The following is a 15,089-nucleotide window of genomic DNA, read 5'->3' on the forward strand; positions in this document are numbered from 1 at the left end:
CCCGTGGCCAGTGACATCCTAAATATCTCTGTTAATGGCCCCACTATCTGTCCATTAGCCTCCCTGAGTGTCCTTGGGAATATTTTGTCCGATCCCGGAGATTTATCCACCTTTATCTTTTTCAACACAGCCATCACTACCTCCTCGGTTGTCCTTATATGCTTCATGACCTCCCCACTATTTTTCTTTACCTCAACTGGTTCAATATTTTTTTCCCTAGTGAATACCGAGGCAAAAAAATCATTCAAAATTTCCCCCATTTCCTCTGACTTCTCACTCAGCCTACCCTCGCTATCTACAAGGGGTCCTATTTTATCTCTCACTAATCTTTTACTTTTAATGTACTTATAGAAACCCTTTGGATTTATTTTTACTCTGTCAGCCAAAGCCTCTTCATGCCTTTTTTTGGCCTTTCTAATTTCTTTCTTAAGATTCCTTCTACACTTCTTGTCGTCCTCCTTCAAATTGTCAGCTCCCTGTTCTTTATACCTCTTGTACACCTCTCTTTTTCTCCTAACCAAATTTCCAATAGTTCTCGAAAACCAAGCCTCCCTATGACTTCCAGCTTTTCCTTTGATCCTCACTGGGACATAACTACTCTGTACCCTCAAAATTTCTTTTTTGAATATTCTCCATTTTTCATTTACACCCTCACCTGAAAATATCCTGTCCCACTCAATACTCCCCAAATCCCTTCTTATTTCTTCGAAATTTGCTCTTCTCCAATCCAGAACCTCAACTTTAGGCCCCTCCTTGCTCTTCCCTAAAACTACCTTAAAAGTAACAGAATTATGATCACTAGACCCAATTGGATCTCCAACATTAATGTCTGATACCTGACCTAGCTCGTTCCCGAACAGGAGATCCAGTATTACACTGTCCCGAGTCGGTTCTTCTACTAATTGATTCAGAAAAAAATCTTGAACACATTTAACGAACTCTAGCCCATCCAGCCCTCTAACTGTATAGGTATCCCAATCAATGTGAGGGAAGTTAAAATCTCCCATGATCACTACCTTATGATTCTCACACATATACGTTATCTCTCTACACATTTGTTCCTCTAGTTTTCTTGACCCATTTGGTGGTCTGTAATACACCCCTATTAGCACCCTCATGTCTCCACCCAAACAGCCTCACTGGACGATCCCTCCAAACCATCTTGCCACCTCACGGCAGTAATGTCCTTCTTTACAAGCAGAGCAACTCCTTCCTCTTTTTTACCCCCTGATCTATCACATCTAAAACAAATGTATCCTGGAATATTAAGTTGCCAGTCCTGCCCCTCCTGTAGCCAGGTCTCACTAATTGCCACAATATCATGACCCCAAGTATCTGTCCATGCTCGAAGCTCATCTACCTTGTTCACTATGCTTCTTGCATTTAAATATATGCATTTCAGAGAATGACCCTCACATACATTCTCTTTTCTACCTTCTACCCTATTCTCCATCCTATCTTTGTTATCGTTATTATTCCTATCTAGGTGGCCATGCTCCCTTGACGTTGCACTCACACTCTGTTCCCCACCCCCCTGCCAAACTAGTTTAAACCTTCCCCCACAGCTCTAGCAAATCTGCTTGCCAGCACATTGGTCCCCTTCCAGTTCAAGTGGAGTCCGTCCCTTTTGTACAGGTCCGACCTTCCCCAGAAGAGATCCCAATGATCCAGAAATCTTATCCCTTGCCCCCTGCACCATATCTTTAGCCACGCATTCATCCTCCACACCCTCCTATTTCTACCCTCACTAGCGCATGGCACCGGCAGCAATCCAGAGATTACTACCTTGGAGGTCCTGTTTTTTAACTTCCTACCTAATCCTGTTTCAGGACCTCATCCCCACTTCTAGCTAAGACATTGGTCCCCACATGGACCACGACTTCTGGCTGTTCTCCTTCCCCTTGCAGAATGCTATGAACTCGATCAGAGATATCCCTGACCCTGGCACCAGGGAGGCAACAGACCAACCTGGATCCCACAAACCTTCTATCTGTCCCTCTGACTAATGAGTCCCCAACTACAAGTATCCTGTTCTTATCTCTCCTTCCCTTCTGAACCTCAGGGGCAGCCCCTGTGCCAGAGACCTGACCCCCACTACTCGTCCCTGATAGGCTGTTCCCCCCAGCAGTATCCAATGCAGAATACATATTGCTGAGTGGCACTTCCACAGGGGTACTCTGCACAGGCACTCTCCCTCCTTTCCTCACAGTCACCCAATTCCCTGACTCCTGCCTTCTAGAGGTGACTGTCTCCCTGTAACTCCTCTCTATCACTGCCTCTGCTTCCCTTATGATCCTCAGTTCATCCAACTGTAGCTCAAGCTCCCTAACACGGTCACCCATTATATGCAATTGTATGCACCTTTTGCAGGTGTAGTCATCAGGAACGGCTGTGCTCTCTCCGACTTCTCACATCCCACAATTGGAGCACTTAACTACCCCAACTGACTCCATTTCCTCCTTTCTTAATGTAAATACCCTTCCCACACCAGTAGCTCCTTCTCGCCGAAGTCCCTCGAGCCAAAGTCCCAAGTCCCCACTCCTTCACTGGGCCACTCACTCACTGTGCCGCTCCTCGCTGGCCGCTCCCTCCCTTTCTACTCCTTTTATTAGCCCTTACCAATTTACCCCAATTAATTCCCGGCTCTTTCTCCTCTCACCCGACACCAGGCACTGACTCACTGTCTCCTCCGACCCAGAGTCTGGCCTTTCTGAGCCCAAGCCCCGGTAAGTCCAGCTATTTATTCTACTCACCCTCTGATGCTGCCTCTTGGCTCCTCCTCCTCTCACCCATCAGAACCAGCACCACCAGGGTGAGGAATAGCTTCTTCCCACGGACAGTGAGAATGCTGATCGACCAAAGGAACTGCTCACACTGACCCTCCGAAACCCTCATATTCATGAAATAATATATATTTATTTAATTGTAAATTGAATACTTGACCTGCATGTGTATTGTTTGGCTGTATGAGTGTTACGTCTGGTTGTGTGTCTGCATGTTTTGCACTGAGGACTGGAGAATGCTGTTTTGTCGGGTACAATCAGATGATAAACTTGACTAGACTTGATAATGCATGATCTTCACCATTTGATGTGATACAAGCAGAGCTCCAGCATAGGACATTAGCTCGAGGATGTTGTAATTGGTTGTGTGACGGACCTGATTTCTCTCTCTCTCTTCCGTTGGCAGCTGGAGGAAGAGTTGAAGGTGCACCGCAGGGAACTGGAGAAGAAGGATGAGGTTATCCGAGCCCTGACCCTGCTTAGGTGAGGAACCAACAACCACTGGGGAGCCACTAGTTGTCTGAATGTGTACCCTGAGGGAATGTTCCCTCCCTCCACATTCCCCCCAACTTGAGCTGTACTCCACAGAGGCAACCTGTCCTGGGATTGCAGTTCAGCATTGAACATGGGCTTGCAGAGGGGATCTTAGGAAGGCTTTTCTCATCCGAGGGATTGGTTGGAATCTGGAAAGCACTGCTTTGAGGGTTTAAGATTCCTTTTATTGTCACTTAATAATACATAATCATTTTATATACATGATTTACTTCAACGTTTGTCTGCCAGAAGGCAAACAAAGAGTTGCCATGAGCATTATCCAGCACCCCTCACAATAGAAGAAAGAGAAGCTTTTTCATGGGGTGGTTGAGGTAAAGTCTCTCGGAATACTTGAGAAGTATCTGAATGAGCATTCGAATCACCAATGCAGAGAAGGCTGCAGGTCCAGTTCTGGGAAATTGGATCCACAGCTCCCTTCACGACCTTCTCTACATCAGAGAGACTGGACACACACTGGGAGATCACTTAGCTGAGCACCTTCGTTTTGTCCGCATCAGTGACAGGGACCTCCCAGTGGTCAATCATTTCATTTCTGTGCCCCACTCCCGCACTCACATATCTCTCCATTGGATCATACTATTCCACCAAGACCACCCGTAAATTGGAGGAGCAACACTTGATTTTCCATCTGGGTGCTCTCCAACCAGGTGGCATTAACATCGACTTCTCTGGTTTCTAGTAGCCTACACCCCGTTCTCCCTCCCTTCCCTTTCCCTTTGTCTTCTTTCCTCCAGCTCTCCACCCTCTTCCCTCTCTGTTCACTGTCATCTCTCCTCTCCCATTTGCTGGTGTGCCCTCCTTCCCTTTTCCACCTATTACCTCCTGCCTGTGGGACCACGTTCCTCCCCTGCCCCTCCCTCCACCATTTTGTTCAGGTGCCTGCTGACATTTTTTCATACCTCGATGAAGGGCTCAAGCGCGAAACATTGGTTCTGTATCTTTATCTTTGACCTGCTGCGTTTCTCCAGCATCGTGTTTTTACGTGGATGAGTGTTGAAGGATTATTGATGGGCTGGTGGGGTTGTTTTTGTGTTATATGACTTGATGACTCTGTCAAAGAAATACCTTTGAAGTGTAATCACGGACGAATAGTTGGGAGTGCAGCAGCCAACATACACAGCAAGCTCCCACAAGCAGCAATGCTATAACACAGCCATTCTCAATCTTATTTTGACTATGACCCCATTAGGACTCTGCTCAAAGTATGTGGGCTCCCTTCCCTGTGAAACAGTTGCTTAGTTGGCTTCTTCTGTGGTGGCTTGGGCCAGTGGGCGGACCTTGTCTGAGAAGTGGGGGACCCACTGGGAGTAGTAAAAGAAGAGCCCTAGGCACCTGCGGAGGGCCTTGAGCATGTGGGGGAGGGGCAGTTTCATTAGGGGATGCATGCTTTCTGGGTTGGGACTGATGACACCATGTTTCAAGATGCACCCCAGGATGACAAGGCAGGTGGTGTACAAATTTAAGGTAATTAAATTGTAAGCGCTGCTGTGCTAATAATTTGACACAAAGTCCACAGACTGTACAACAGACTTTACTTAGCTTAAACTTGTACACACCAATCTTAGTATTTTTGCTGGCTCCACGTGTCTGACTGTCCCCAAAGGGGGCCGGCTCGAGTCTTTATACAGGCTGGTGATTGAGAGCGGGCAGGTAGAGCCAGTCTCCCAGGTTGCCTACCTGGAGGAACAGTGGTTGCTCCCTGCAGTAGGCTGTTAGGAGTATGGTCAGTGTAGTGGTTGTATCACCACAGGAGTAATGGATATGGACTTTAACACCTCCCTGTGCCTCTGACCATAGAGAACTCCATCAATGCTGTGCTGTCTGCACCAACTGCTGTTTGGCATCCAGGTCTCTGGCCCTGATGGAGTGATCCTTGGGCTCAGAGGCCAGCCATCCAGCCAGCACCCACACTCAGCCTAGAAGACTGCACTTGGTCAGCCACCAGTCCAGCAACACAGCAGCCCAGAAGATTTAAATTTTTAAATTTAAATTTAGACAGAGTGTGGCAACAGGCATTTTGGCCCATGAGCCCATTCTACAAATTTAACCTACAACCCCCCAGTACATTTCAAACAGTGGGAGGAAACCGGAGCCCTTAGAGAAAACCCACATAGACATGGGGAGAACATACAAACTCCTTACAGACAGCATGGACTGGAGTGCTGTGAAAAGTCACACACTCCATTCCTGGCAGAGCAGCACTCTTGGATTCAGACCATAGGTCTGATTGCCTCTCAATGTGCCCTGGGGTTTACCATTAATGTCTTGTGTGTTTCCTTTCACAGAGGAGCTGAAGATTTGTCGGGGGGTACAATGAGTGACTTATGCCTGTCTGAGGTGGGTATCACCCTGCCACATTCATGTAGTGTTGCAGGATTTAGAATATAGATCTCCTGCATGTGCCAAGTCCGGCTTTCCCACCCATCCTTACAGGACCCCGAGTTGTGAATAGTGTAGAAGGTTAATTTTTTAAATTTAGACATATAGCATAGTAACAGGCCATTTTGGACCACAAGTCCATGCCGCCCAATTTACACCCAATTAATGTTTTGAACAGTGGGAGGAAACCAGAGCCCCTGGGGAAAGCCCACACCGACACGGGGAGAACATACAAACTCCTTACAGACAGCACGGGATTCGAACACTGGTCAAGATTGCTGGTGATATAAAGGCATTGCACTAACTGCTGTGCCAACCATGCTGTCTTTTGCCAACTGTGCCACCCTGTCATTGTTGTAGGTTACAAAGGATATAAAAAGGATGCAGAATTGGACGGAAAAGTGGCAGATGGATTCAATCCAGATAAGTGTGAGGTGTTGCACTTTGGAAGGTTAAACCTGAAGGATTAATGGTAGGATAGTGTGAAAGAACAGCGGGACCTTGGGGTCCAAATCCATACATTTCTCAAGGTCGCTGTGCAGGTTGATAGTATAGTTAAGAAAACCTATGGGATGCTGGGAATTTATTAGTTGGGGGATTGAGTTTAAGAGTCAAGAGGTAATGTTACAGCTTCAGAAATCTCTGGGGAGGCAACACTTGGAATATTGTGTTCAGTTCTGGTTACCTCATTACAGGAAGGATGTGGAAGCTATAGAGTGGATGCAGAGGAGATTTTCCAGGACATTGCCTGGATTGGAAAATAAGTCTTGTAAGGCAAGGTTAGCAGAGCTGGAACTTTTCTGTTTGGAGTGAAGAAGGTTGAAAAGTGACTTAATAGAGGTCTACAAGATTCTGAGAGGCATAGAGTGGGAGTAGTAAACACCAGAGGATGTCTATCCAAAGTGAAGGGAGGGAGGTTTAGAGGAGACATCAGGTGGTGCGTTTTTTATTGTGGGGGTCTGGAATGCATTGCCAGGGGTGGTGTGGAGGCTGGAATATTAGGGGCATTTAAGAGTTTCTTAGACAACACATGGATGGGTTATGAGGTAGGGAGGGTTTGTTTTATTTGGTAGGTATATATGGGTTGGCATAACATTGTGGGCCAAAGGTGCTGAAGTGTTCTATATTCTATGTTCAATTTCAAGGTATGGCTCAGGGTTGAATCTTCAATTCTATATCTTTACCTCCTGTGGTTGCTGCAAGACCAGCTGAGTTTCCCAGCATATGCATAAGGGTGGCACAGTGAGCATAGGAGTTAGTGCAATGCTGGTACAGCTCCAGCAATCAGGACCGAGGTTCGAATGTTTTAATTAGACATACAGACCAATTTGACCCGACAAGTCCATGCTGCCCATTTTAGACCTCATTAACCTACATCTCTGTACAAGAGTTGGAAGAAACTGGAGCCCCTGAAGAAATTCCATGCAGACACAAGGAGAACGTATGAACTCTTTACAGACAGCATGGAATTCTAACCCAGTTCCACTCCTGATTGCTGACGCTGTAAAGGTGTGGCACTAACTGCTACGCCAACTGAATCTGGTGCTGTCTTTAAGGAGTTTGTACGTTCTTCCCGTGTCTGCATGGGTTTTCCCTGGGGGGTCTATTTTTCTCTCACCATTCAAAACATCCCGGGCATAGATGACACTTTCCAATCTCTCATATTTCCCAATTCAAAACATGTCATCTTCACAGAAATATAAGTGACAATATTCCAAATTACTATCTTAATAATCCAATAAACCAAACTCTGTATTTGCAGCTATAAGTAGCTTTAATCTGTTGATAACGATTAAACTTTTTGCATAACTTCGTATCAAGATTTTCATAATGATGGATAAACAAAGCATTTGGCTATATAACGATACAAGATGATAATAAGATGATTAATAGATGATTAAGATAAATAAGATGAATTCAAATAAAAGTATTTCAATGCTTACACCTCCTCCATGGTTCTTTGAAGAATGAAAGTAAGCTCTCCGTACATCCAGATATTGTGACATATGTTATCTTAGTGTGACAGATTATGCTGTGTTTGTATTGAATGTTTTTGGGAGATAAATTGGGGCAGGTTTTTTAGAGTAGGTCACATCAAAACACTTTAAAACAGATATTATTTAAAATACTGGAGCTCTGCTCATGCTAGACAGTCTGGCGCCAAGAGCCTTTGCAAAAGATTTGGAGAGTGCCCAAGAGACTTCACTAATGGATTGTTGTTTAAATAAAAGTCAACAGATGAAAGAACTCCTCGGAGCCGCAGGCTGTCTGGAGTGGCTTGCTGTTCTAAGAGGGTCATGTGGATTTGCAAGCAAAGAAAGTAAAACAGGCTTTTTTTTCTCAGAGAGAGAGAGAGAGAGAGAGAGAGAGAGAGAGAGAGAGAGAGAGAGTGGGAATTCAGTTCTGCAGTTTTACAGTTAGCAGCAGCAGCTGGGACTGGAACAGGACAAGCTGGCAAGCTTGTGGAAAACCCCATTTGGAAATGAGTTGTGACTGCTTAGTTGTGACTGCCTGGTCAAAGCCTTTGTGGTTCATGCAAGATGCGAGGAATGGCTGCCTAATGTTTCACTTGAAATAAGAAACAAAAAGGAACTCTATGGTGACCTGAAAGAAAGAGGTTATCATCTGGAGAACCCTGAAGGAGCAAGTTTCTTTGGCAAGACACTGAAGTGGCTGGTTACAAGGAATCAGTTGTTGGTGTCCAACAAACAAAAAATCTCTCTCTGAAAACTGACAAGAACCTTCCTGAGCGGTAACCGTTTACCTTTTAAGCACCAAAGCCTGGTGAACTTCATCAATGTTAAATTCTGTGCACAGTCTAAGAATTGCCTGCAACCAGTGAACTTGGAGGAATGAGAAGAGAGATTGGACTGTGAATCAAAGAACTTTTCTTAACTTACACAAACATTAGATACACGTGCACTTAAAATTAGAAAGGGTTTAAGTTAGGTAAGTTAAGTTAATAGTAATAAGTTAAAGTGTGATTTTGTTTTCATGTTTAAAGATAATTAAAAGCAACTTTTGTTTAAGTAACCATTTGTTGTGGTGAATATCTACTGCTGCTGGATTTTGGGGTCCTCTGGGCTCGTAAACACTAGTAACTAATAGTAATACTACAAACAACAATTTTTCTTAAAGGTACAGTCATAAAATTAAACAAGAAGTAAAAACACAAGGTTTTAACCTTTACACTGGGGGTGTAGGTTAATTGGCTGGCATGGGCACGTGGGCCTAAAGGGCCTTTTACCATGCTGTTTGTCTAAATTTAAAAAAAAACATTTATACATTTTCACCACCAGAAGTCAGTGTTTCACTGGAAATGGACCTCCACGGAGAGCAAACTCGACGATGATGCCGGACTGTATGAAACCTGTGTCCATCCAGTATAATAATAACACTAGGCTATTTAAGGCTCATAAGAACATAATAAATAGAGACAGGAGTTGGCCATCTGAGCCTTTGAGCCTGCTCCGCCATTGAATAAGATCATAGCTGATCTGGCCATGGTCTCAGCTCCACCTTCTTGTCCCTAAATTATCCCTACTTTCTCCAGTGTTCAAATTTCTAACTGTGTCTTGGACACATTCAGTGAAGCAGCCCCTACTGCTTCCTTGTTTACATAATTCCACAAACGCACCATTCTCTGGGAGAAGCAGTTCCTCCTCATCTTTGTTTTAAATCTAATCCCTTGAATCTGAGGCTGTATCCCTTTGTTCTAGTTTCATCTCCCAGTGGAACAACCTCCCTGCTTTGATCTTAGTTTTGCATGTTTCGATAAGATCTGTAGCCCCAACCATCCTTCTAAACTCCAATGAATACAGGACCAAGCTACTTGATCTCTCAGAAAATAATCCCATCGTTTCCAGAATCAACCTGAGGAACCACCTGTGCATCGCCTCCATATCCTTTCTCAAGCAAGGAGACCAGAACTGCACGTAATACTCCAGATGTGGCATCACCAGTTCCCTCTACATATGCAGCAGAACCTCCCCAGGATTGAAGGGCAACATTCCATTTGCCTTCTTGATTACTTGTCACACCTGCAAACCATCCTTTCCAAGGACACGCACTCCCAGACCCTTCCACGCAACAACATGCTGCAATCTCATGCCATTTAAGCAATAGTCTGATCCATTATCCAATGGCACCTGTCTACCATATGATCTTCCCTCATTGTCCCACACTATTCCACCTTCTGCTCCTTCTGCCATGTTGTAGCTCATTTACTCAATTTCTCTTGTTGTCTCCAGTTCTTTCCTTGTAATGTATTCCATCGCTCACACAGCCATCATTTCCTCTCTGATTCCCTACCACATGCCTACACATCAGGGGCATCTAGAGCACCCATTCTCAACCTTTTTTTTTTGCCTATGGCCCCTTTAGGACTCTGCTCAAAGTTTATGGGCCCCCTTCCCTGCGATTTCTTCCTTATATCTCTCCTAAAGACTACATAAGAAAACAAAAATATTTATATTATGTGAGATTAAATGGAAAATAGGCTTTTACTTACTGCTGTGGCCTCCAGGAATGGCTGCTCTGGAACAGCCATTCTCCATGGGAGCCACAACAAATTTATTGTGGGGGGGGTTGGGGCCCACAGCCTGAAATCATAAAATATTTTAAAAGTTTTTTAATGAGTCGGAAGGAGAGAAGTACAGAAGAAACCTACTAAATTCACAGGGAAGGGGGCTGATAAACTTTGAGCAGAGACCTGGGGGGGGAGGAGGGCATAGACAAAACAAGGTTGAGCATGGCTGATTTAGGGGTCAACTAACCTGCCAATCCTTGGGTCTTTGAGATGTGGGAGGAATCTCCCGTGGTCACAGGTAGAACATATAAACTCCAGACAGAAAGAGTTAGAAGCTTTGCGATACCAAAATTCACTGTTCCACAATGGAGGCAATGTAGTGCGCGCCGAAAGGACCAAAGACTTGTTGATCCAAACCAAAGCTTTTATTAACTAAAAGATTGAAGCATATCACAAGTAGGTCGACCAGTCCAGAATGACCTGGTCTGGCTCGGTGCAACCCTTTAAGATCTGCCAGTAGGTGTGGCTACACTCTCAGCCAGTCACAGTCATCCTACACGACCATCTGTACATAGACACATTGGTGATAGAATCTGTACGATCACAGGCACTTAAAATCAGAGAGTTGTCAGACCAGGTGATGGCAGATAGATCCACTGCCTCACTGCTCCAGTGACAACATGGAAACAGGCCATTTGGCCCATTGCATCTCTGCTGACTGACAAGTACAATGACTGGATTGGCGTTGCTGATCTGCTTGTAGGAAGTCACTGCTGTTTTGACCAGCTTGTTAACCACAAGCCCTTCCTCTTCAGGTTACCCTGGCTTCTCCTCTGAGGGCTTTGTTCTCCCGGGACCTGCTGTCTCATTACACAGTATGGGGAGATACAAACCCACTCAGAGTATGCACCCAAGCTGGTGAAGTATGAGGAACACGTTGTATTTTCTTAGCGATTTGTCCTCTGACTTGAGAGCCATTAACATTGGGAAATGAAATACCTGTACATTCATGGTTATTTGTGACTACTCCTGTAAAAACCTTCTCTATCCTCCCCCTCATTGCCTTCCAATTACTGTAACCGTTAGACTTTAAGGCACAGGAGACCATCACATCACATCCATCAACCCCTCACTGTGGTCTCCTCCACTACCCTTACCCTGTCTCCCCACTCTCCCTCTCCCACCTCCATTTATCTCTTGCCCCATCCCCCCCCACCTTTTTATTTTTGCTAAACTCCCTTCCTACCTTAGTCTCAAAAAAGCATCCTGACCCAAAACCTTGATGGCCCATTTCACACCATGATTGCTGCCTCACCTTCTGTTCCTCCACTGAGGCATATAAAAACAGGAGCAGGAGTAGGCCACTCAGTCCCTCCACTGCTCACCCATTCAATAAGACCAAGACTAATTCAATCTTGGCCTCAACAACGTTTCCTGGCTCTCCCCTATACCCTTTGTGGTTTATCCCCACTTTTCTCATAGCCTGAAGTTCTTCAAATCCACATCTGTGAAAAGCCCTGCAGAAGGTAGTGGACACTGCCCAGGATAAAACTGGGAAAGTCCTCCCTACCATCGAGAACATCTATATGGAACCCTGCTGTTGGAGAGCAGCAGTAATTGTCAAAGACCCACACCACCCAGTACATGCTCAGTTCTCACTGCTGCCATCAGGAAAGAGGTGTAGGTGCCACAAGACTCGCACCACCAGGTTCAGGAACTGCAGCTACCCCTCCACCATCAAACTCCTCAACAACAAACTCAATCAGGGCCTCATTTCAGGACTCTTACTTTGCACGTTATTTATTACTGAATATTTATTGACTGTATTGCACAGTTTGTTTGCACTGCCTTCTTGTTTACATTTCTCTCTTTTGTATACGCATTTTTTTCTTGAGTGCAGTTTTTTTTTTACAATATTGATAATTAGAAATTCTGCCTGGTCCACAAGAAAAAGAATCTCAGGGTTATATGTTATGTCATGCATATATTTTAAATTTTTAAAATGTAGATATATAGCACAGTAACAGGGCCTTTCCACCTAATTACACCCAATTGACCTACAGACCTGGTACATTTTGAATGGTGGGAGGAAACCAGAGCACCCGGAGGGGAAAACTCCCTACAGACAATGTCAGATTTGAACTTGGTGCTGTAACAGCATTGTGCTAACTGGTACGCAAACCGTGCTGCATTAGCAAGTAGTGCCCAACGTGGGGCACGAACCCATGATTCTAAAATTAAGAGTCTCATGCACTCTGACAAGAAATATGAACTTTGATCTTTGAACTGATATATATGTGGTGGGGTCTCTGTCTCCTCAATCCTTTCACAATGCATTCTAAACCACTGCCGTTCATGGAGTGGGAAGATTTGGCCTCAACTCTCTTCTAATACGTCTAACAGAGTGCCTTCCTAACCACTTTGCCCACTCAGAGAACTGTGGATGGTCTCTCCAAGGTCTGTCTGTTCCTCTACACTGTTGACTACCCATGTGTTTACCCTGCCCTTCCCTCACCCTGTTCCATGACCCTGAATGAATCATGCCAGACTTGTCCAGATTTATCTGAACTCCATTCACCTAGCTGTTGTTGTAGCTTTTTCATTTCCTCCATGGTCTTTAAATTAATTTAAATCATTTTTTAAAATGAAGGCCTTCTGCATGGTTACTGGCCTTTTCCGTCCATGAGTCCATGCCATCCAATTTACACTCAATTGACTTACAAACCCTGGTACGTTTTGAAGTTCCTAACATTTGTACAACTCCTGAGATTGCTGTAATCCTGCAACACTGGCCTAGAGATGGCCTTACTAGTTGCTATGACTTTCGCTTTGTAGGTAGAAAAGCTCCCAAAGAGATTAGGAACACAACAGGGCTGCTCTGTAGATAACTCCATCTCAGCCTTTGTCACACAAGCCCTGAGACTTTCGTAGGAAAGATCCATTAACTTCAGCCATGATCCAGTAGCGGGCTACTGTATGCAGATAAGTATTCCTGCTATTTCACCGCACCCCCTGTCTTGGCTTGAAATTGTGTGTGGGGCACATAGCCATGTATCTGATGCATGCCATTTGGTGACTGGTTCTCTGGATGTTGATTCCATTTTCCTGCAGGTCCAGGTCAGGGATCTCCAAGATCAGCTGGAAACAAACAAAGCTGCGTTGCTCCATCTCCGAGGTGAGCTGGAGAGATACAAGGAGAAGGACTCCAGACAGGCCGCACTCCTGCAATCCCTCAAGGATCGCGAGAGGCAGGGGCAGGGATCCTCAGAAAATGTGTTCAGCATTAAGACCCAGGCCAACTGCAGCATCTTCTCTCTGCAGGGACAGAACCAGGAGCTGAGGGACAGGGTGTCTGAATTGGAGGACCGACTCAGGTAGGTTTTATCATCTCTCCTCTCCCCTCCCTGCCCCACCCAAGATTCTGACCCTTACTGGGGGAGTGAGTCCCTCCTACCCCAGGGTGCTGACCATTATGGGAAGGGGTCCTTCCCCACCCCAGGGTGCTGATCCTCAGGGTGCTCAACCTCACTGAGGAGCAGGTTCCTCCTCACCCCAGAGTGCTGACCCTCACTAGGGGATGAGTCCCTCCCTCTATAAGGAAACTTATAATATTGTATAGCATCCACAAGGTGTGTACCAGTCTGAACGAATTGTGGAAAGACATGGCACTGATAATTTACAAACGCCATTGGAGATCACAGGAGATAGAGGTCAGTGAGTACTTGACATTACCGTCAGTCAGGAATACAGGTAAAAGATTGGAAAGCACATTCCAGCAACAACATTGTGATGTACACACGGGCTTGGCAAGGCAACCAGAATTGGTTTCTTTACCAAAGATTGAAATTCAAGTTTTTAGTGGTGATTAACTACAGTATCAAGTGTTCCTGAGATCCTTTGAACGTGGCAATGAAAGCAAAACTCAAGATCCCGTTGAACGCTTATATTATTTGGAACAGTTTACTAGTGAATTACCGAGGGAATTGGTAAGAAGTTGTCATCTTATCCCGCCAGCAGAAGGATTTAACGAGGCCAAGAGGTTACTGAAGAAACATTTTGGCAGCGAGCATAAGATTGCAGCATATAAGGAAAATATTTTTTTCATGGTCATCAATTAGAACAGAAGACACAAGCTCACACTTTGTTTCTAAGAGGATGTTGTAATGGTATGGCTGAAATTGAAAATTTGCAGGAGCTTAATATATCGGCAAATTTTAACAAACTACCTTATGGAATGAGGGACTTGTGAAGAGTTTTTGTTAATGAATATCAGAAAAGGTATGAGCAAGAAGTTACTTTTAGAAATATGGTTAACTTTATGGAAGAACAAGTGGATATTGTAATGGATCCAGTGTTTGGTAATATCAAAGGCACGTTCACTTTAAGTAAAGATGTAGTGAAGTGTAAGACAGTCTCTTCAGAAAACAACAGGAAGTGTTTTTACAACAATCATATCTGTGGTGAATAAAGTAAAGAAGGAAAAGGAAAGGAGGAAAAGGAATAGAAGGTTGCTGAAGAGAGCTGAAGATGGGCATGATTTAGAAATATATTCAGAGGATGAGAAGAAGATGCATAATGAAAACACAGACCTCTTTAAAGAAAAATGGGATATGTTTTGGATGTTTGTGCAAAGGACACATTAGCAAGAAATGACTCCACTGCAGTATTTGGTATTTGAAGCATCCTAGGATACTGCATGTTTTCCAAGAAAAGTATCAGAAAAGGAGCAAAATGAACCCAAGAAAGCAGAGAAACAAGAGGAGCATGTCCCAGTCCAAAGCAGTGATCTTAGTGGGGCTGGTGAAAATGATTGCAAACTTCCAATACTACTGGTACAAGTCAAG

General features: G+C 44.6%; 1 protein-coding gene across 4 annotated transcripts in view; it reads left to right on the forward strand.

The window, feature by feature from the left end:
* Positions 1–15,089, forward strand: part of LOC138753170 (coiled-coil domain-containing protein 170-like) — a 144,545-nt gene that overhangs the window by 27,115 nt on the left and 102,341 nt on the right. For all 4 annotated transcript variants that reach the window (XM_069915788.1, XM_069915787.1, XM_069915786.1 and 1 more), the window contains exons 2-4: positions 3,190–3,266; positions 5,624–5,675; positions 13,357–13,619. In XM_069915788.1, the coding sequence (XP_069771889.1) occupies positions 5,652–5,675; positions 13,357–13,619 (287 nt within the window). In that variant the 5' untranslated portion in view covers positions 3,190–3,266; positions 5,624–5,651. The remainder of the gene's footprint in view (positions 1–3,189; positions 3,267–5,623; positions 5,676–13,356; positions 13,620–15,089) is intronic.

The sequence above is a fragment of the Narcine bancroftii genome, chromosome 2 (assembly GCF_036971445.1).
Source record: "Narcine bancroftii isolate sNarBan1 chromosome 2, sNarBan1.hap1, whole genome shotgun sequence".
In the NCBI taxonomy this organism is placed as follows: Eukaryota; Metazoa; Chordata; class Chondrichthyes; order Torpediniformes; family Narcinidae; genus Narcine; species Narcine bancroftii.